Below are 17199 nucleotides of genomic sequence, written 5' to 3'. Positions count from 1 at the left end.
ATGAAGTCGCTCAGTCATGTCGGACTCTTCGCGACTCCATGGACTGCAGGGTACCAGGCTCTTCCGTCCATGGGATTTTCCAGGCAAGAGTACTGGAGTGGGTTGCCATTGCCTTCTCCATGTCTGGGTGTAGGGCAGTACTATTAGAAAGCTAACTGAACATTCATTAAAGATCCTATATTATCTCAAACACTGAGACACATGCAAGCACATCAATTTAATTTGGTTATTCACAGTGAGGTGTGTAAATATGTAAAGCTGAGTAATGGTTGATGTTAATCCTGACACACACCCAATACTAAAAATTCAACAACTGCAAAATGGTTTTCTTGAGAAATTGTTATTAAAGATAATAAACTTTAATTTTATGAGGCCCATTTCCCCCAAATTTCCCAGAGTTGCTAAACTGAAATACAGAATATATATCTTTTTATTAATAAGAACAAATACTTACATGTTTTTCTGCTTACTCCAGTAATTTTGGACAAGTTCATTTGTAAAGCCTGCATCCAGCAAGACTCTATTAATCAAGTCTGTGTTGCCTAACACAGAAAAAGGAGAGGCTTAATTATACCCAAATAGTTTAATTAGGATAATAATGAAACAAATGTATATTTTAAGTTTCCAAAGCAATTTAGAGTGGGTAATATTTCTATGAATTTAAAAATGTACCCTTATTAATTATCTGCATTTTCATGTGTATTCCTCTTCCTCCCACTTTTCAGGATATGGACATAATATTAGAAGTGGAAAAGCCAGTTATTTTCTAAATGTTATCAAAAAAACAGGGATTTCAAAGCATCATAATTTCATAGACTTCATTTCAATTCACTCTAGGAAAGGAGACCATTATTTTAATCTATAATATATATATAAATCAATGTTGCAAGTAATTTCATAATTTTTTATATTTTCATTATGTTCCAAGCCTAAAAATGGTTCTTCCTCTCATTTCGTATGATCTCTGCATTTTCTGCTGATATTACCTTTTAATAACTAGGGTATTTTTAGGAAAAAAAGAATAGTTAAGATTTTGAAATGTTTTAAGAGCCAAGAATCCATAAATCTGTATGAGGTTTCATAGTAAAATGATGCAAATTTATCTAAAAGACAAATAAAATGGTTAAAAACTAACTAGTAAAATGTATCTATTCCAACTTGATTTACTTCATAAAATGGAGAATTATAGATCCATACTTTTTAAAATTAAAGTTAACTGTGATAAAAATAGAATATCAAGAAGAGAGAAAATTATTAGGTGTTATAACTTTATTTAGTTTTGTGTTTATACTATCCATATTAAAACTCATTATATGAATTGGAGGATATAAATAACTTGATAAAATTGTGTTGTGTTTTCCTCTATATAGCAAGAACAATGCAATGAAAAAAACCTTCAAAAGATCATTCCAAATTAAATTCCTCAAATTTGAGAGGAGTAAAGGTAAGCCTATCTTATTTACCATTTGCAAGTATTTAATATCTGGCTTTGAAAATTAAAGTTTACTTAATAATAGCATGAAATTTCTTTAATATATGCAAAAAATTGAGTCAAATTGTTTCATTTTACGATTAAAAATTCAAAAAGTAAATAAATAAACCAGCATAGCAACAAACTGAACTGAACCAAGATTTGACCACTTTGAATATAAACACAGTGAAACAATGATTGCATATAAATCCATACTTACATGATGGGTTGTTTGGAGTTTTCCTATCAATAAACTCATTAAAATTTAAAAGAAATTCGGTGTTATTATCTGATATTTTAAGGTCATTGCAGTAATCTCTGAAAAACATATTTTAGGATATTAGGTGTTAAACTCAAAACTTTAAAAAAATGTTCATAGCAATCATAGGTAGTGGAAACAATTTTTTTATTTTTATTTTTTTAGTTAGTACATGATTTTGTAAGCTGTTGAATTGTTATCTCCATCTCATCTCTATAATAGAACAATATTTTTTCATTAAGTGCTAAAGAGTATAGATAATATATATTAAGCTTTTGACCTCTGGACCAAAAGGTGCTCAATAAAAATTAACTTCTGTTATTCCTGTGGGTTTGGTGGTTAAGTCACTAAGCCATGTCCGACTCTTGCAATGCCAGGGACTGTACCCCTCCAGGCTCCTCTGTCCATGGGATTCTCCAGTCAAGAATACTGGAGTGAGTTGCCACTTCCTTCTCCAGGGAATCTTCTCAACCCAAGAATCGAATCCAGGTCTCCTGCACTGCAGGCAGATTCTTTACTGATTGAGCTATTATTGAATATTTACAATTAGAAATTAACATCAAGAAATTAAAATAAATTAAAAAGCATTTATTTATTAAATATCTCAATAAACCCATCGCATGATAGCACTTTTATGAGAAATTACTGAATTTTCAGAAAATAATCTAGTAAAAACAAGTGTCATTGATGTGCTTATTTGCAAATTTCTGTTAACTCCTGACTTAATAGAAGACAAACGTGCCTCTGCATTCAATTGACTGCAAGACTGTTTGGCACATGTCCTCATAAAAATAATCAGTTGGAAAAGAGAGAATTATTTTAATTGTCTTCTCAGGTAACTGTCACTATGCTTTAAAATACCACTATAACTTGATTATTTGTAATTTCTTGCTTTGTAATTTGTGATACAGAATCTGAAACAATACCAATGAACTTCTCTACCCTGTTATATTAAAATTCAATGCACCATCTTACATTTTGAGTGACTCTTTCACCCACCCATGATTTTCTCACATCATAAATTGGTTATTTGGAAAATGTGAATAATGTAGATCTTTCAAACAATGATGCATTTCATTATAATTACTGAAAATTCACATTCATAAATTATATCACTGATCTCATTAGATAAGTCTATAACTACTGCAAAGCAGTCCTGCTTATAGTAATAAATATAACTTTCCTAAAATTCTAACTTTTGTTTTAAAGTTCAGATTTTGTCATTGAGAACAATTACTTTCGGTCGTATTCTTCAAAGTAAAAGGCTCACTTAATGGATTTTTGAGAAAATGCCTGCCATCCCAAGTCTGAATAAGCATACTTCATCTGTCATTCCTTCTTTCTAATAAAACATTTCATGAAAAAAGTCAAGACACTCCTATTTTAGCTCTCAATTCAAACAATCACACAGGTGCTTTTCTTTCTTTCTTTTTTGAGACAGCCAAGTTACTCTAGTATACAGTAAATTTCCATTTTCTTTATTCAGAGTATTAAAAGATACATGCTCAAGGATATTTTAAAGTGACACTGGCTTTTTCCCCAATGTGGGTGTCTTGCATTGAAGATGAAGTGACTACCAGTACACTTTGGTGCAACTGCCTTGACTCCCAGTGCGGTAACAGCTCACTGTTGCTTTTGTACTGGCACAGCACTGCAAATACCAATATCATGAAAAAGACAAATGCCACTTAACACTGGTAGGAAAATAGCTTTGTCCTTGTGAATTCTTGGAAAGAGTGTTTGGAAACCATTGTTTGGGCTTCATACTATGAAAACTGCTGTTCTAAGTGCTTTGAAAATGCAGAATAAATGTAAGGTCCCATAAATATAAGAAGACTGCAATCACAATAACTAGGTTAATACAACTAACAAGCTAAACAATCAAATATTCAAGACAAAAATGCAATTAAAAAGTAAACATTTTCAGATGCAAGCCCATGATTTAAAACACAAAGCCTCAGGGAGCAGAGAGCAACAGAATGTCATAACTTCTTGGTTCATTGAAAATTTTAGTTTGGAGGCAAGGTTTAAAAATTTTTCATAATTAATACTCAGTTTTTGAGAGCTAAAATCGACTTCTTCCCACAGTGTTATGCTTTTTGGGAAATAACACTAGCCTGCAAGTCAAAAGGCTACTATTATATTATATTGAAGTAGCATCTCACAGAATTAGAAGCTGATGGCAAGATTTTAGAAGGATTAAGTAAAATGTTGTAGAAAGACTAAATAAAATAATTATTAATAAAAATCATTTAAAATTCCATGTTATTATTTAAAAGGCATTTCTAAAATTATCTTTGCTCATTTAATTCTAAAAATAACTTTACCAGGAGATAATTTAATATTTCAATGGTGAGGAAACTGAGATGTAAAGATGTAAAAAGATTTATCCAAAGGCACCTAACTGGCAAATGGTCAAGCCCAGAGGTGAAGCCAGTCTTCAGATCCCAAATTAGTGTTTTAACACAATATACAATGTGCTTTAAACTTTTACTTCATGAGCTTTTACACCCACAAAGCTTCAAACCAAAAGCAGGTTCGACCTCTCTCAACAGAAGGCTGTTCTGAGCAGTTAATTTAGACAATGTCATAATGTTTTGCTTTTGTTTTTATCCTCACTGGCTGGATTATACCCAATTTTGAACTAGTCTCAAGATATTATTGACTTGTTGATGTATTCTAATGGCCAAGCAGAGAAAGTGTTGGAGCTGTCATTAAGGAGAGAAGCTGAATTAGGATAGAAGCAGAAGTAAAAAAAAAAAAATTGCACAACAGAAATGTGAGAAAACAAAGTGCTGACTGTGTCAGAAGAATGAGTTGTCCAGTAATAAGAATGATCCTGGACAACAGAAAGTCACCCCCAGGCAGCAGGCAATAAGCAGCAATAGCCTGACTAAATATCTGAGGTGTGAATGTGTGGCTAAACAGACAGCACCAACATCAGTTGCCTGTTAGCCTAACGATTGTTTAGCACATGGCTGGGAGCTTGACACTGCAGATAATCACCACTTCCTGTTCCAGAGGAACCACCCCAGGCAAGTCTGTGACAGGCAACATACTGCGGTTACCACAATTGCTGACTTCCCCTTAGGATGAGTTGGAAAATTCGCTGGTAAACGTTCTACGATGCTGTTTTCCTATGAGAGATCCAGTCTACATGCTTTGGATCATAATTTTTCTGAGGATTTTTTTTTTCTTCTAAAAAAGATTAAGTAGCAAGATGGAGAAACCTCTGGATGGGTTTTGACCAATTTCTATTTCCTGAAAATACCTTCATAATCTGAAAGCTAAAAATGATCTCATTTGCTCACTTTGTGTTTCCGAGCAAATGAAATTTGTAACTTAAATTACTTTGAAACTAAAAGATCTTTGGTATTAGAAATTTGCCAAATTATTTCTAAAATACTGCTTGTTCTCATTCTATTTCACTTACATAGGTCATACATCACAAATTAGTCTTTAACTACTGGGGATCACATACTTTTATTTCTTTCTCATTCCAACATATCTTTGAAGTGCCTTCTTATTTCTGATTACCCCAGAAAGATAGAAAAATTATTTCATGTTTCATCCCTCTGACGGTAATTCTCATAAAGGGAGGAATAATGCTACATGCATCTGTATTCTCAATGCTTTCCTTTCCAGTAGTGTTAAGACTGAAGGAAATGTTAAAACTGAGTACTAATCAGGATCAAATAGTATAATTATATAGGAATTAACAGAAATGGTTCTACATCTAAAAATTGCAAGCTTTTGCCTTTAAATTATTTTAAAATAACTGCTTTTTAACATTCTTTGTTAAATAGCACTCCCTCCTCCTCCTACCTCTACTAGAACCATAAATAATAACTAATATTTATTTAGAGCTCATCTTTTACCAAGAACTATATTAAATATATATTACTTAAGTAATATACTTACAAGTATATATTACATGTGGTATTATCTCATTTAAAGCTTATAAAAACTCTATATGCTAATGCTAAGTCACTTCAGTTGTGTCCGACTCTGTGCGACCCCATAGACAGCAGCCCACCAGGCTCCCCCGTCCCTGGGATTCTCCAAGCAAGAACACTGGAGTGGGTTGCCATTTCCTTCTCCAATGCATGAAAGTGAAGTCGCTCAGTCGTGTCGGACTCTTTGCGACCCCAGGGACTGCAGCCCACTAGGCTCCTCCATCCATGGGATTTTCCAGGCAAGAGTACTGGAGTGGGGTGCCATTGCCTTCTCCGAAAAACTCTATAAGACAGGTATAATTGTTAGCACTATTTTGCTAGTAAAGAAACTAAGATGCAGGAAATCTGAGTAACATTCATGACAATGAATATCTGGGAAACAGACTCTGATAGTGTTGCTCTAATTTGCTTCACTGTTCCCCATTAATAACAGTGACAAAAACATATGCCTGATATCCTGGGTAACATAAATGTCTGTCTTTCCTCACCATTTTTTTTTTCTTTTTCTTAAATTTTATCAGTTTATTTTCCACAAATCTTTGAATATACATTCAATGCCCACTTTCCCAGGAAATGTTCCCTACAAAAATATTTGCTCAGCTGTACTGGATGTTCTTTTGAAATTCCCTAAGTATTTACGTATTCAGTGTAGATATTTATACCTTAGAGTATAGAGTAGCAAGGAAATGGATTCAAATCCCTTATTATTTACCACCTCTAAAACTGTTTCTTAATCCGTGAAATAGGATAATAATACTAATTTATTATATTCTTTTGAGGGGTAAATGTAATCATAGCATGTAAAAGGCTTAATATGTTAACTGAGGGAGGCACTCATTGATTTATCCTACAAGCTACAATGTGTCTTTCTTTCTCTGGTACTTACTCCTTCCCTAAATTTTACAGGCAAATTCCACTCTTCTAGCCATGATGCTGAACATACTTAAGGCTGCAGCAGTGGTCCATATGCTTATCTTTGCTGAATTAAACAAAATCGATTGCCTACAAATTGGGATTGAGAGATATATTCATCCTCTCTAGGAGAACTTGGACATTTACCATGCTTTCTACTTTGTTTAAGAGGGAAGTTGAAAAAGCCAATCTGCATGGTCTGCTATTTAAAAATTAAGAGAAATGAGTCAAGGAGCTACCCAGAGAAAATCACAGATCTGAGATGGAGGGAGAGTCTCATCAACAGAGCACACTCAGTATCTCAATGCCATTTCATCTCTGTGCTATACAGTAATATTCTGCTTTCCATCTTCTACTAGTTTCAGCAGTTTAGTTGTTCAAAGTTACTTGTAGCAAAAAATTGCTTGTAAGATTGCAGGCATTATTAACATGATTTTAAAAATACTTTTCATATATTTATAGATTCTCCAGTCACCAAATATTTACGAAGCCCCTACTGTGTGCCAGGCAGCAGATGTGATATTGAATATTGAATGGTAAGCCAAAGAGATGCCATCATGTCTCGTCTGGGGAAAGTAAGTAAAGTGAAATGTGGCCAGTGCTCTAGTATGGGAAATATAGGACTCTGTGAGGCAGTCAGCAAGGATGTCTAATCCAGAGAGGACAGGCAAGAAATTCCCAGGTGGAGGAGCTATGAAATTGGAGTCTGGAAAGGACTGGTGGTGGGTGTGTTCAAACCAGAATAGAAGGTTAATGTAAGCAGGATAAAACACATTTAGGAACTAAAAAAAGTTTAGTGTGGCTGGACTTTAAAGCAGAGGTTGGTAGACTGCTTCTTAAAGGGTAGGAGATTGAATGATTCAGGTTCTGTGGGCTAAAAAGGTCCAGGTCACCACCAGAGACAGTACCTCAACAAATGGCCACGGCTATGTTCCAGTAAAATTTCACATTTAAAACAGGCAGCCAGTCTCCAGGCCAGTTTGTCAGCCCCTGATTTAGAGCACAGGGTACCACACTGGTAAACTGGTATCTAGTGACAGGATGTTTGAAAGCCATCCTGTGCAGAACAGACCATCATGAGGACAGTGCGAAGCCACTGGCTAGTATTTAGCAGATGAGGACCAAAACTTTATGGAAAGTTTAGAAATTCCCTCTAGTTCCAAAAAGGAGACAGAAATAGGAAGTAAGGGAGAGATACTGGAGGCAGGGAGATCAATTAGGAGGCAGCCTTACTAGTTTAGGTGAGAGAAAACACCAGGCTGAACAAAAGCAGCAGAGTCTGACAGACGTTCTGGATACTCATAAGATAAATCCTGCTTGGCAAGACTTATTGATTGACCAGAAGTTAGACATCTTTGCTCCCTTTCTTTGTATCTATCAGCTTTCAAGAATGGCATTTAGAGAGGACAGTATTTTTGTTACTGAGGCAACATGGAAAGAAGAGCTCCCCCAAAAGAAGACAAATGTTCAGGAGATAATGAATTTGAAGCACTTTGAAGAGAGATTCCCATCATGTTTCACAAACATGAATGTCTCATATTGAAATAGGTAGGATATACATGAAGTCTAGAAATAGGTATACTGTTTGATCTTCTAATGTAAGGTTAATAAACTATATATTATATCTATTGTGTTTCTGGATGATATGATCATCCTGGAGACGTGGGAGCTGTCAGCCCAAACCAAAGCATAGAATACTTGAGAGTCTGTGGTGTATCTATCGATGCACAATACGAAGATAAGAGGGTCCAGCAGCTCATGTGAGTGATGTGCACAAGAAGGGAAGCTCATGGAATAGACTGAGCATGCAGCTGGGGAGGGAGAAACCTAGAAAAGTGTGTCAACAAGCAAGAGGAGGCAAGTGTCGAAAGAGATGGGATTAGCAGTGTCCACACTGAAGGAAATCCAAGCAAGAAAGCCGCTCCAGGGCAGTCACTTACAAAGCAGGAATATGCTTTGTTAATACAGATTTCTGAAAAAGTTTTATATATATTCCTTATTTTCAAGAAGAGAAAATTCAGATATGCTTATGCAGAAATAAAATGAAAGAATAACTGAGACCAATTTTTAGGAACCTTCTGAAAGGAATTTCTTTAAGAAGGAAAAGATGAGAGAAGAGAATACTACAAGCTTCTGAATGTATTTTATTCAATAATTTAGCCTAGGGTAAGAGAAATTATGTTGATATGTACTATTACATGTGTCTGCTAGAGACTGGGAATCAAAAACTAAGGAAAGAAATAGAAATAAAGGATAATCTTGGATTCACGAATGGAGTCCCAAATAATTATATGAAAATAGAGATAGAGATGAAGATGTACAGAGATAGAGAAAGGGGGATTATATGAAAGAGAAGTAAAATTGTGTAAGAGGAAAAAGAATGCTCATTTTAAAAATTATGTCAGAAAATCTCACTATATTAAAATATATTTTCCCAAAATTTGTGTTAAATCAATAATGACGTTAGTTATGCTCTGAGGTATACACATTCTTGTGTGTATACACACACATACAGGTATATATCTGTACATATCTGTATGTGTATATGTATACAGAGCTGTATGTGCATACACAGTCACAAATGCAGATACACAACTCTTCATTTTTGTTGAATACACTGTTGGCTCCAACAAAAACAGAACCTCCATCTGTCCTAGTCACCACCTGATCCCCAAGTCGGCATACTGTTTAGCACAATGCAGCTGCTAAGTACCTGAATGAATGAATGAATGAACAGAATTCTCCTTCAGTTTTAAACTTACTGGTTCCTTTGGTTCCATAATTAGACATGGCATAACCCAGAGCAGTCTTGACCCCCAACTCTGACCTATTCTTGAAGGCCTATACATCCACAATGAGCCTTAAAAAAGAAAACCAAACAAAACCTACCTTGGTGCTATGAACGTATAGCCAGACTCTTCAAAATTATCCGGTTTCAGAGTTTCTGAATCTGAAAATATAATATTATAGGGTTAGATAAGAATCAGAATATGCATCCTGATATTTGATGTCAATAAGGCGTTAGAAAGATAACCTAATAAGGAAAAACATAGACTTTCATCCTAATTGAAACACATAAAGATTCCCCAATACTTCACAGTAATAAAATCAATTTTAATTTCATAACATGGATTACAATGGTCATATCAAAGACAATGCTAGGTCTATAATTTTCCCATTTACTAAGTAACCCTACCGTAACCAAGATATCCTTTAAAAAACGACTTAGGTCAGTGTTACACCAGAGGTATTAATTTAAAATATCAACATAAATATTTTACCAATATTATAATAAAATTATTTCAATAAACCCATTAATGCCCTAGTGAATTAACGGCATTCTTCATATTAGTATGAATTAGTAAGTGGAAGGATAAACACACAAGTATCCAAGTTTAGGAAAAAAACAGAAAGTAAAACAGGTTATATATGAAAACACAAGCATATTCTTTCCCCCTTTTCTGCTACTAAGGTCTGAGTGATCATGGAGGAAAATCTAGCAAATGAGAAGCACAGAGGATAATATCCAATAGGAATGGAAATATCAGTGGAAATGTCAAGTGTACTACAGAAAAAGAAATTGAGCAACAAGAAAATACTTGCCCTTCATTCTGCCCTTTTTGGCTGTGAAAATCCATCAGAAAGAGAAAGCAGGGAAACAAAAAAAAAGAGGGTAAAGCAAAGGGGGTCACAAACAATATTTTATTCAATGACTTTCTTGAATAAAAATATTGTGCATAGATCAAAGGTTTATTTATGTACAGCTGTAGTTCTGGGAAAAAAAAGACACATATTTTTGAAGACTGGAAAGTATGTCCTGTCAATTACTACTAGAACACCCTCTCTGTACTGTGGTTATTTCAAGGGTCTATTTTGCAAAGTGGCTAATTCAAGTGCAATCCCAATGATGCTAGCCTATACACAGAAGCATTTACCAATCATCAAAGACCCACTAGTCATCCCCTCATTTATCAAGTGACGAACTAGCTCATGCAAAGTCAGTGGTTGGTAAAAGACCATCATATCTATCAAGTGAAAGTAGAAATACAAATGTCTAAATTACTACAATTTACAATGAGAACTAGGACTCCAGAGAGCAAAAAAAGAACTGACATAGAAACAAAAGAAATTGCAGTTTCTGTAAGGTCAGATATAAAAAGTATATATATATATATATACACACACATATTTTTTTACTTTATCATAACAGGAAAAATTTCGGTGGTCAGGAATACTTGAGTGATATGTAAAGGATATGATGGTCATTTTTACCTTGCTAAATCTAGCCACCCAAAACAAAGATTAATAATGACTTGAAATATGCACTAGTGTTAATAATTACTCCACATTCCAAATGATGTTTTAAAAAATTAATCCATTTAGGTTACTGAAGACATTAATTTGGATAATTAGAAGGGAGTTAATTGCTAAACCAAAGCCAAAGACCAGTGCAATTTATTCAAACAATGTTGCAGATGTGGAGCATATCATTTTTGCTGAATGCAAAAACAAGGAGAAAAGAAAGAAAAAAAAAATAGAAACTTTACTAGCAGAGTGCCATGAGTAGAGACTATGTGAAACATTTTGCGCCAGTTAGCAGACCCTTAAAACAACAGCAACAGAGGACAAGAGCACTGCAATGATTCTATGAGCACAAAGCAAGGCAGGGGAGAGTGGTGGGGACTGCCAGTGAGGCTGGAGTACCTGCTCATATTCTATCCATGTAGAATATTTCTTGTTCCTTGCATGTTTGGAATGGGTTAGAATCATTGCTGTTGATTTGGTAATAACACCTACTAAAAGGTATAAGCCTTGGGTATTCAAAAGTCTAGACGTATTTAAACCTCTGGTACTAGGAGATAACAAATAGACCCTGAAGTCACTTTCACAGTACTTACATCTGGCCTGAGTTATTGTCTCTTCTATTTTGGCTTTTATATAGTAAAAACTGTAGGTTGGTAATACCAAGGCCAAACTGCAATAGAAACAAGAGAAGCATAAACACAAACAAACAAAAATGAAACATAACTTAAAAAAAAAAAAGACACATCAAGTTCACAGGAAATCCAAAGATCTTCCTCATGGGAAGGAAAAGACATTACTTTGACAGGAAAATGCTTTCAGCAAATAAGGCACTTAATTTGTTTTGCCATCCAGAGTTATCCAGTACTCTACCTTGTAGGGAATTAGAATAGACACAAGGAAAATTAGCTACTAAGAGTGCCCATAAATGGGCTGAAGAAAATGTCATGGATACTATATTTCCAGAAAAGTAGATTAAAATACTTTTTGTGAAAAAAAAATAGAAGAATAGTAGGGATATGTTTAGGCAAAGTAATTGTATCATGCACATTGGCTATACCCTCCCTAATGAATTATACATAACGTTACAGTGCTTGCTAGCAAATGTACACTATTAACAATAACAAATATAAGAAGTATTATTAGTATTATACAATGCATACAATCATTTGAAATATTTTCTTTTGAAGGATTAAATACCTACTATTATAGAACTCATCTCTTTGCAATTTCCCCTGTGTCTTTTGAAGGGGAAATTCAGATTCCTTTGCTCATCCCATTGGTTCTTATCCAACAGTGTAACTGTATTTATTTCAAGTTCATTAAATGTGGATATCCCATATCATTTGGTAGATTGTTATGAGGTACAATAGGAGAAACATCGTGATTTTTATAGTTTACAAGAGCCACAGGGCTACTCTAGTTGTGTGGTAGATATACACATTGAAGGAAATCTCCAGTGCAAATTTTAAGCAAGATTCAGAACATTTTAGACACAAAGACTGTCAAGCCTGTCGTCCAGCCTTGTCTTAATATGACTGTAAAAATTAAAACACAGACAGGCAGATAACCCAACTCATTTTGAAGATGCCAATTAATGAACATACACACAAGAATTGTTTAAAAAAATCATATTATGCAGTTTCCAGTAACAATTGCATACATGCAATTCTTCTACTCTCACAATGGCTGATACACATGTGCAGAACATAATTATTTCTTATCCATACTTACAGTTGCAAATGACCTTTGCTATCCTTTGAATACAGAAGGAAACTAATGCCAAAAATGAGGTAATCTCTTAAGATTCCCAATTAAACTATTATTTTAAAAATTAAAAAAAGTGATGCTTGATTAAAGTCACCAATTGAGTTGTTCAGATTCATTTTTACAATTTAACCCCTAATTTAGCAATACACAGAAAAATGTGTCCATTTCTAGGCTTCTGAGATTTCTAGGTATTTGTAGAAGATCATCTTTTATATCACTCAAGGCTCATGTTTCCCAGGTTCTGAATACAGATGGCCAAACTGTAATCCCATTATGCATTTTTAATGAACAATATTGAACAGGACAAAATATAAAATTCCAGGTTTTTCTTCTTATGAATATATGTTAAAAATTCATTCCATGAAGAGGAAAAAAGCAAGGGCTGATTTGCTACAATTTAATTATGCAGTCAAGATAGCAAAATAATTGGATGCTTGTTACCTCCAATTCCCAAATCTTTCTCCATCATTAAGTAATTCATAGACTTCCCTTATGGGTAAAGGTCAGAGAAACAAAATGTTATGTAGATCTAATGAAAATCTCTACATTCATTTTAAAGGTAACTTCCTTTAAAGTAGAAGAGATTAAAATTAAAAAAAAAAAAGAAACCAAAACAGTGCAATTAGTCTGAAAGTAAGATGACCTTTCATGATTCACTTGCCATTTATAAAATGTAGCACAGAATTAGTGAGCATTTGAAGATTGTCTCCCACAAATTCCTCTCAAGGGAAATTAGGGCACATTTTAATGCCCCATCAGCATTTATTACTAAAAGAAACTTCAAATTAAAACTGATAACAATATATCATGTGGCTGCTACAGTGTCACGCTGCAAGCTTGGGTTACAGCTTACGTACCATAAAAATTAGTGTGGAAACCCATGAGTAACACAGTAGAAATTTTAAAATTGACATATCATATATATATTTTATTGGCCTGCAAGTCTCAAGTTGCTATTATTAATAATATCTGTATTTTACAGAAACATATAGTTACACATAATGATTTTTTGTCTTGAGGCAATAGTTATTTTTTCAACCTATAGCAGATAAGATCTTTAATCAACATTCCAAGTCAATGATGCTGCCATATGCAGTCTTTGTTGTATTTCTCCATATAAAACCAATTGACTAAGGCTGCTTTATTTTCTCCAAGGGATTAAAATCTAATAAAGGCAGTGGGCACCAGATGGATGGTACAGCCCAAGCAATATTTTTGCAACTCCCATAAACATGGTTAACTTAGTTAAATGGAATATAACACACTTTTCTATTGCATCATTTATATCACCATAAAATCACTCTTCATTAAAAGAAAATATTCTATTAAAATAATTTCTATACTTCAAAATATGTTATATCAAGTTATATCAAAGCTTAAGGAAACAGAAATCACTAAGTAAAATTTGGTATCTCATACATTACATAAAAACACTTTTCTCAATTTAGATGTAATGTTTTGTTCTACTTTGTTATTTGTGAATTTCTTTGTACAGAGATTCAAGGGAGTACTTACAATGAAAATAAATTCAATCTGTCCCAAAGTTATAGATTTGTGAAGGGAATGTGTGAAGAAAACATGCAAAGATGATGAAGTTGAGGCTTGTTCAGAGAATAGTGGTTATTGTGGGGAGGACGGTGGGGTAAAGGACAGGGCAGAAAGGTTAGGCTAGAGAGGCGTGATGTGAATTTCAAGCTTGTAAGTCTGAACTCAAATGAAAATGGAAAGAGTTCTGTGAACAAGGAGAGAAATACTCGGAACTGAAGAAAAGAACATTAATCTGGTTACCTGAGTTATGACTGGGGGTGGGAGGGGAAGGGGAGGAATATCAGAGACATTTGTGAGATTATTAAAAACATTTAAGGATAATAATTTAAAATTCCCCCAGAGTGTAATTATGACTGCAGTAGGACCAACCATCAGAATGACTCACTGTCAGGGTCAAAAAGAAACCATTTTTCTAACTTGGAATTTATTTGTCTAACCAACAGAGGCAAAGAGCACATTCCTATCATGAAGTCATCTCTAAAAAGACAGGACTCCCAGATTTCCTCTTGGCTATTACACCCTTTGTCAAGTTTATCCAAAAATATCAAGCTGGCGATAACCATGGAAGAGGAAGGAAAAAAAATGACCTATGTATATACTGATAAATAAAGATGGTATATGTATAAAGAAATGCCTAATAGCAATGAGAGAAACCAAGAGCTACATACAAGTAAAACAGTCATACTGGTATTTTTCAGTAGATTCAAAATCATGTGAAAAACTAAAACAATGGAGAAATATTGGCATGTAGTGGTGTATCATGACATTACTATCCATGGGCTCCTCTTCTAGATTGAGTCTGCATGCCATCCTAGCAACAGAAAAGGCAATGGTCCCCTGTGATAGTATTACAGCTTTAAGAGAAGCCCAGCACTCTAGATTCTCCGGCAAAGTTAGGCGTATGCTCTGAGACAGAGGCAGGAGGAATATAGTTTGGTTTTATTAGGAAATGAATGGTTGAGTCTGCCACAGCCTATTAATTGGGCTACATATTAATCATACATTAATATGTAGTCAAAGAATCCTTCATATTTGAATATTTCAATGGAAGTTTGGACACTATTATTTGAATTTGACAGAAAGAAACCAGTTGAAAATCTACTTAACTGTCTAAAGATATATAGAATGTCTACTGTGTGCCCGTCTTATAATCTGAGGATTCAAAAGTAAATGAAACAGGCAACAATCTTATAATCTCAGAATTTAACAGTCTTAGAATGTTGCTTTCTTAGAACTTAACAGTGAGGGGGAGACAATAAACAGTAGAAAAAATTTCTTAATATATGCTTCATATATACGTGTGTATGTGTACATACATATATATATAATGTGAAATGATGAGGCACTTTACATCCTCAGAGAAGTAAGTTAGGTGCAAAGGTCCTGAGGCAGAGTGGTTCCAGGTTTATGAGGAGCAGCAAGGAGGATGGAGATGAAGGTGGTTCAGTGAAGAATCTGAGACGACAACTTCAGATGACTGATGGTAAATGAAGTCATATGCTGTAAGGCTTCTAGTGGCTGTGGCAAACCTTACATTTTATAGATATTAAGACAGCAAATTATTGGAGTACTGTGGATAGATAAATGAAACAATATAACTCAAGTATTAATACTATGACTCTTATGAAATATGACCCTTGTGTTGTGAAAAGAAATAGAGATAGGAGATGGAGCAACAGATGCTAGAAGTTATGTTCTATGGTGGTAGAAGGTCTCTTTTGATTGCTTCCTATTTCACTGAGAAAAATAGAGGTTCAGATCAACAGAGAAAATGGATGGGAAAGAGATGGGTTTGAGGAGTGAAGCTATCAAAAGTCATCTAGAAGCCTCCTAAATTTATTGGACTATTGAGATCAAAAGGCGCCCCTAAAGTCTACTTGAGGTTTAGAGGTTTTAGACATTATCAGTCAAGGAATATTTTATTTTCCCCATCTGTAGCTATGACGATACTGGGTGGTACTGGTAATAATTTAACTAGGATTGAAATTGGTCAAACTACTCTTTGCTATACTTGAGTACGAGTTGATGGCATTAATATGAGAGAGAGAATGTAATAAGATCCAATGAATTTATGCTGAAATAACAGGTACACGCACATGAGGAAGGCAAGGACAATGAAAGGTCTCAGGAGTTGATGGATTTCAGGTCTCAACTGAGTCAAAGGATTGCTGCAGTTGGGCTATCAGAAGGAGGGGATGAAAAGCTAAAATGGAGTCATCTGACAGATGGATTTAAAAAAAAACAAACACCTCAAATTAAGACTATAAAGGACTTGCAGTCTCAATGTTAGAGTTGCAGGACATGACTTTGAAGTAGATAGCTAAGACTGCGGATTGACAAGATCATCAGAGAGAAGGAGACAGAAAAACCGAGTCCAGGCACCAGAAAAATCATCTATGCCAGTGGTATTTAAAGTATGTCCAGGGAACCTGGTCCCTTTGCAAACTACCCATTACCAGGTCATGATTAGTTAAATACAGAAAATGAGAGTAAGCATTTAGAAATTTTTATAGTAATCTGACAGACTAATTTTATGTCTATGAAGTCCAATAAAAATTGTTGTCCACTTGACTTTTCATCTTTTAGTGTTTTAGTAAACATTTTTTTTTTTATAACTCTGGGTATGTCCCAAATAGTTTGAGAAACAGTGATCCACATGAATGGAGGAGAGGGTGGAAACCAGCCCAGGAATAAAAATCCCTGAAATGAGAAGGGGATGACTCTTTAAAGGGAGGAATGGTAGGTGGTATTGTCTGGTGACATGAAATCCAAAGGTGGGGATATGAAGGAGGAGGAAGAGAGAATGGATAAGCAGGACATAATCGAATCAGCTTCAGTATTACAAGGCTGTAGGAAGCAGGACCACAGGGAAAGAGGTGTCTTTAAAGTTAGAGCAAGCAAAGAAAATGCTCAGCAAGTGTTGAAGAATGAAGAATTTCCAAGAAATTTTAGGGTATTAGTCTGTCCAGTTTTTCAAAGTC

At 34.6% G+C, this 17199-nt stretch overlaps 1 protein-coding gene across 13 annotated transcripts in view; it reads right to left on the bottom strand.

Annotated features, from left to right (window-relative positions):
• The window catches only part of CACNA2D1 (calcium voltage-gated channel auxiliary subunit alpha2delta 1), a 524082-nt gene that overhangs the window by 33956 nt on the left and 472927 nt on the right, over positions 1-17199 (bottom strand). For 8 of the 13 annotated variants that reach the window (XM_045166379.1, XM_045166383.1, XM_045166384.1 and 5 more), the window contains 5 exons: positions 11497-11573; positions 10202-10222; positions 9488-9548; positions 1692-1789; positions 455-542 (listed from right to left, as the gene is read on the bottom strand). In XM_045166379.1, coding sequence (XP_045022314.1) covers positions 455-542; positions 1692-1789; positions 9488-9548; positions 10202-10222; positions 11497-11573 — 345 coding nt within the window. The remainder of the gene's footprint in view (positions 1-454; positions 543-1691; positions 1790-9487; positions 9549-10201; positions 10223-11496; positions 11574-17199) is intronic. The other 5 variants (XM_045166381.1, XM_045166386.1, XM_045166382.1 and 2 more) reach the window with 1 other exon arrangement.

This window comes from Bubalus bubalis, chromosome 8, assembly GCF_019923935.1.
Source record: "Bubalus bubalis isolate 160015118507 breed Murrah chromosome 8, NDDB_SH_1, whole genome shotgun sequence".
NCBI classification, from domain to species: Eukaryota; Metazoa; Chordata; class Mammalia; order Artiodactyla; family Bovidae; genus Bubalus; species Bubalus bubalis.
The sequence above is the reverse complement of the archived record's forward strand: the minus strand, read 5'-3'. Positions and strand labels throughout refer to the sequence as shown.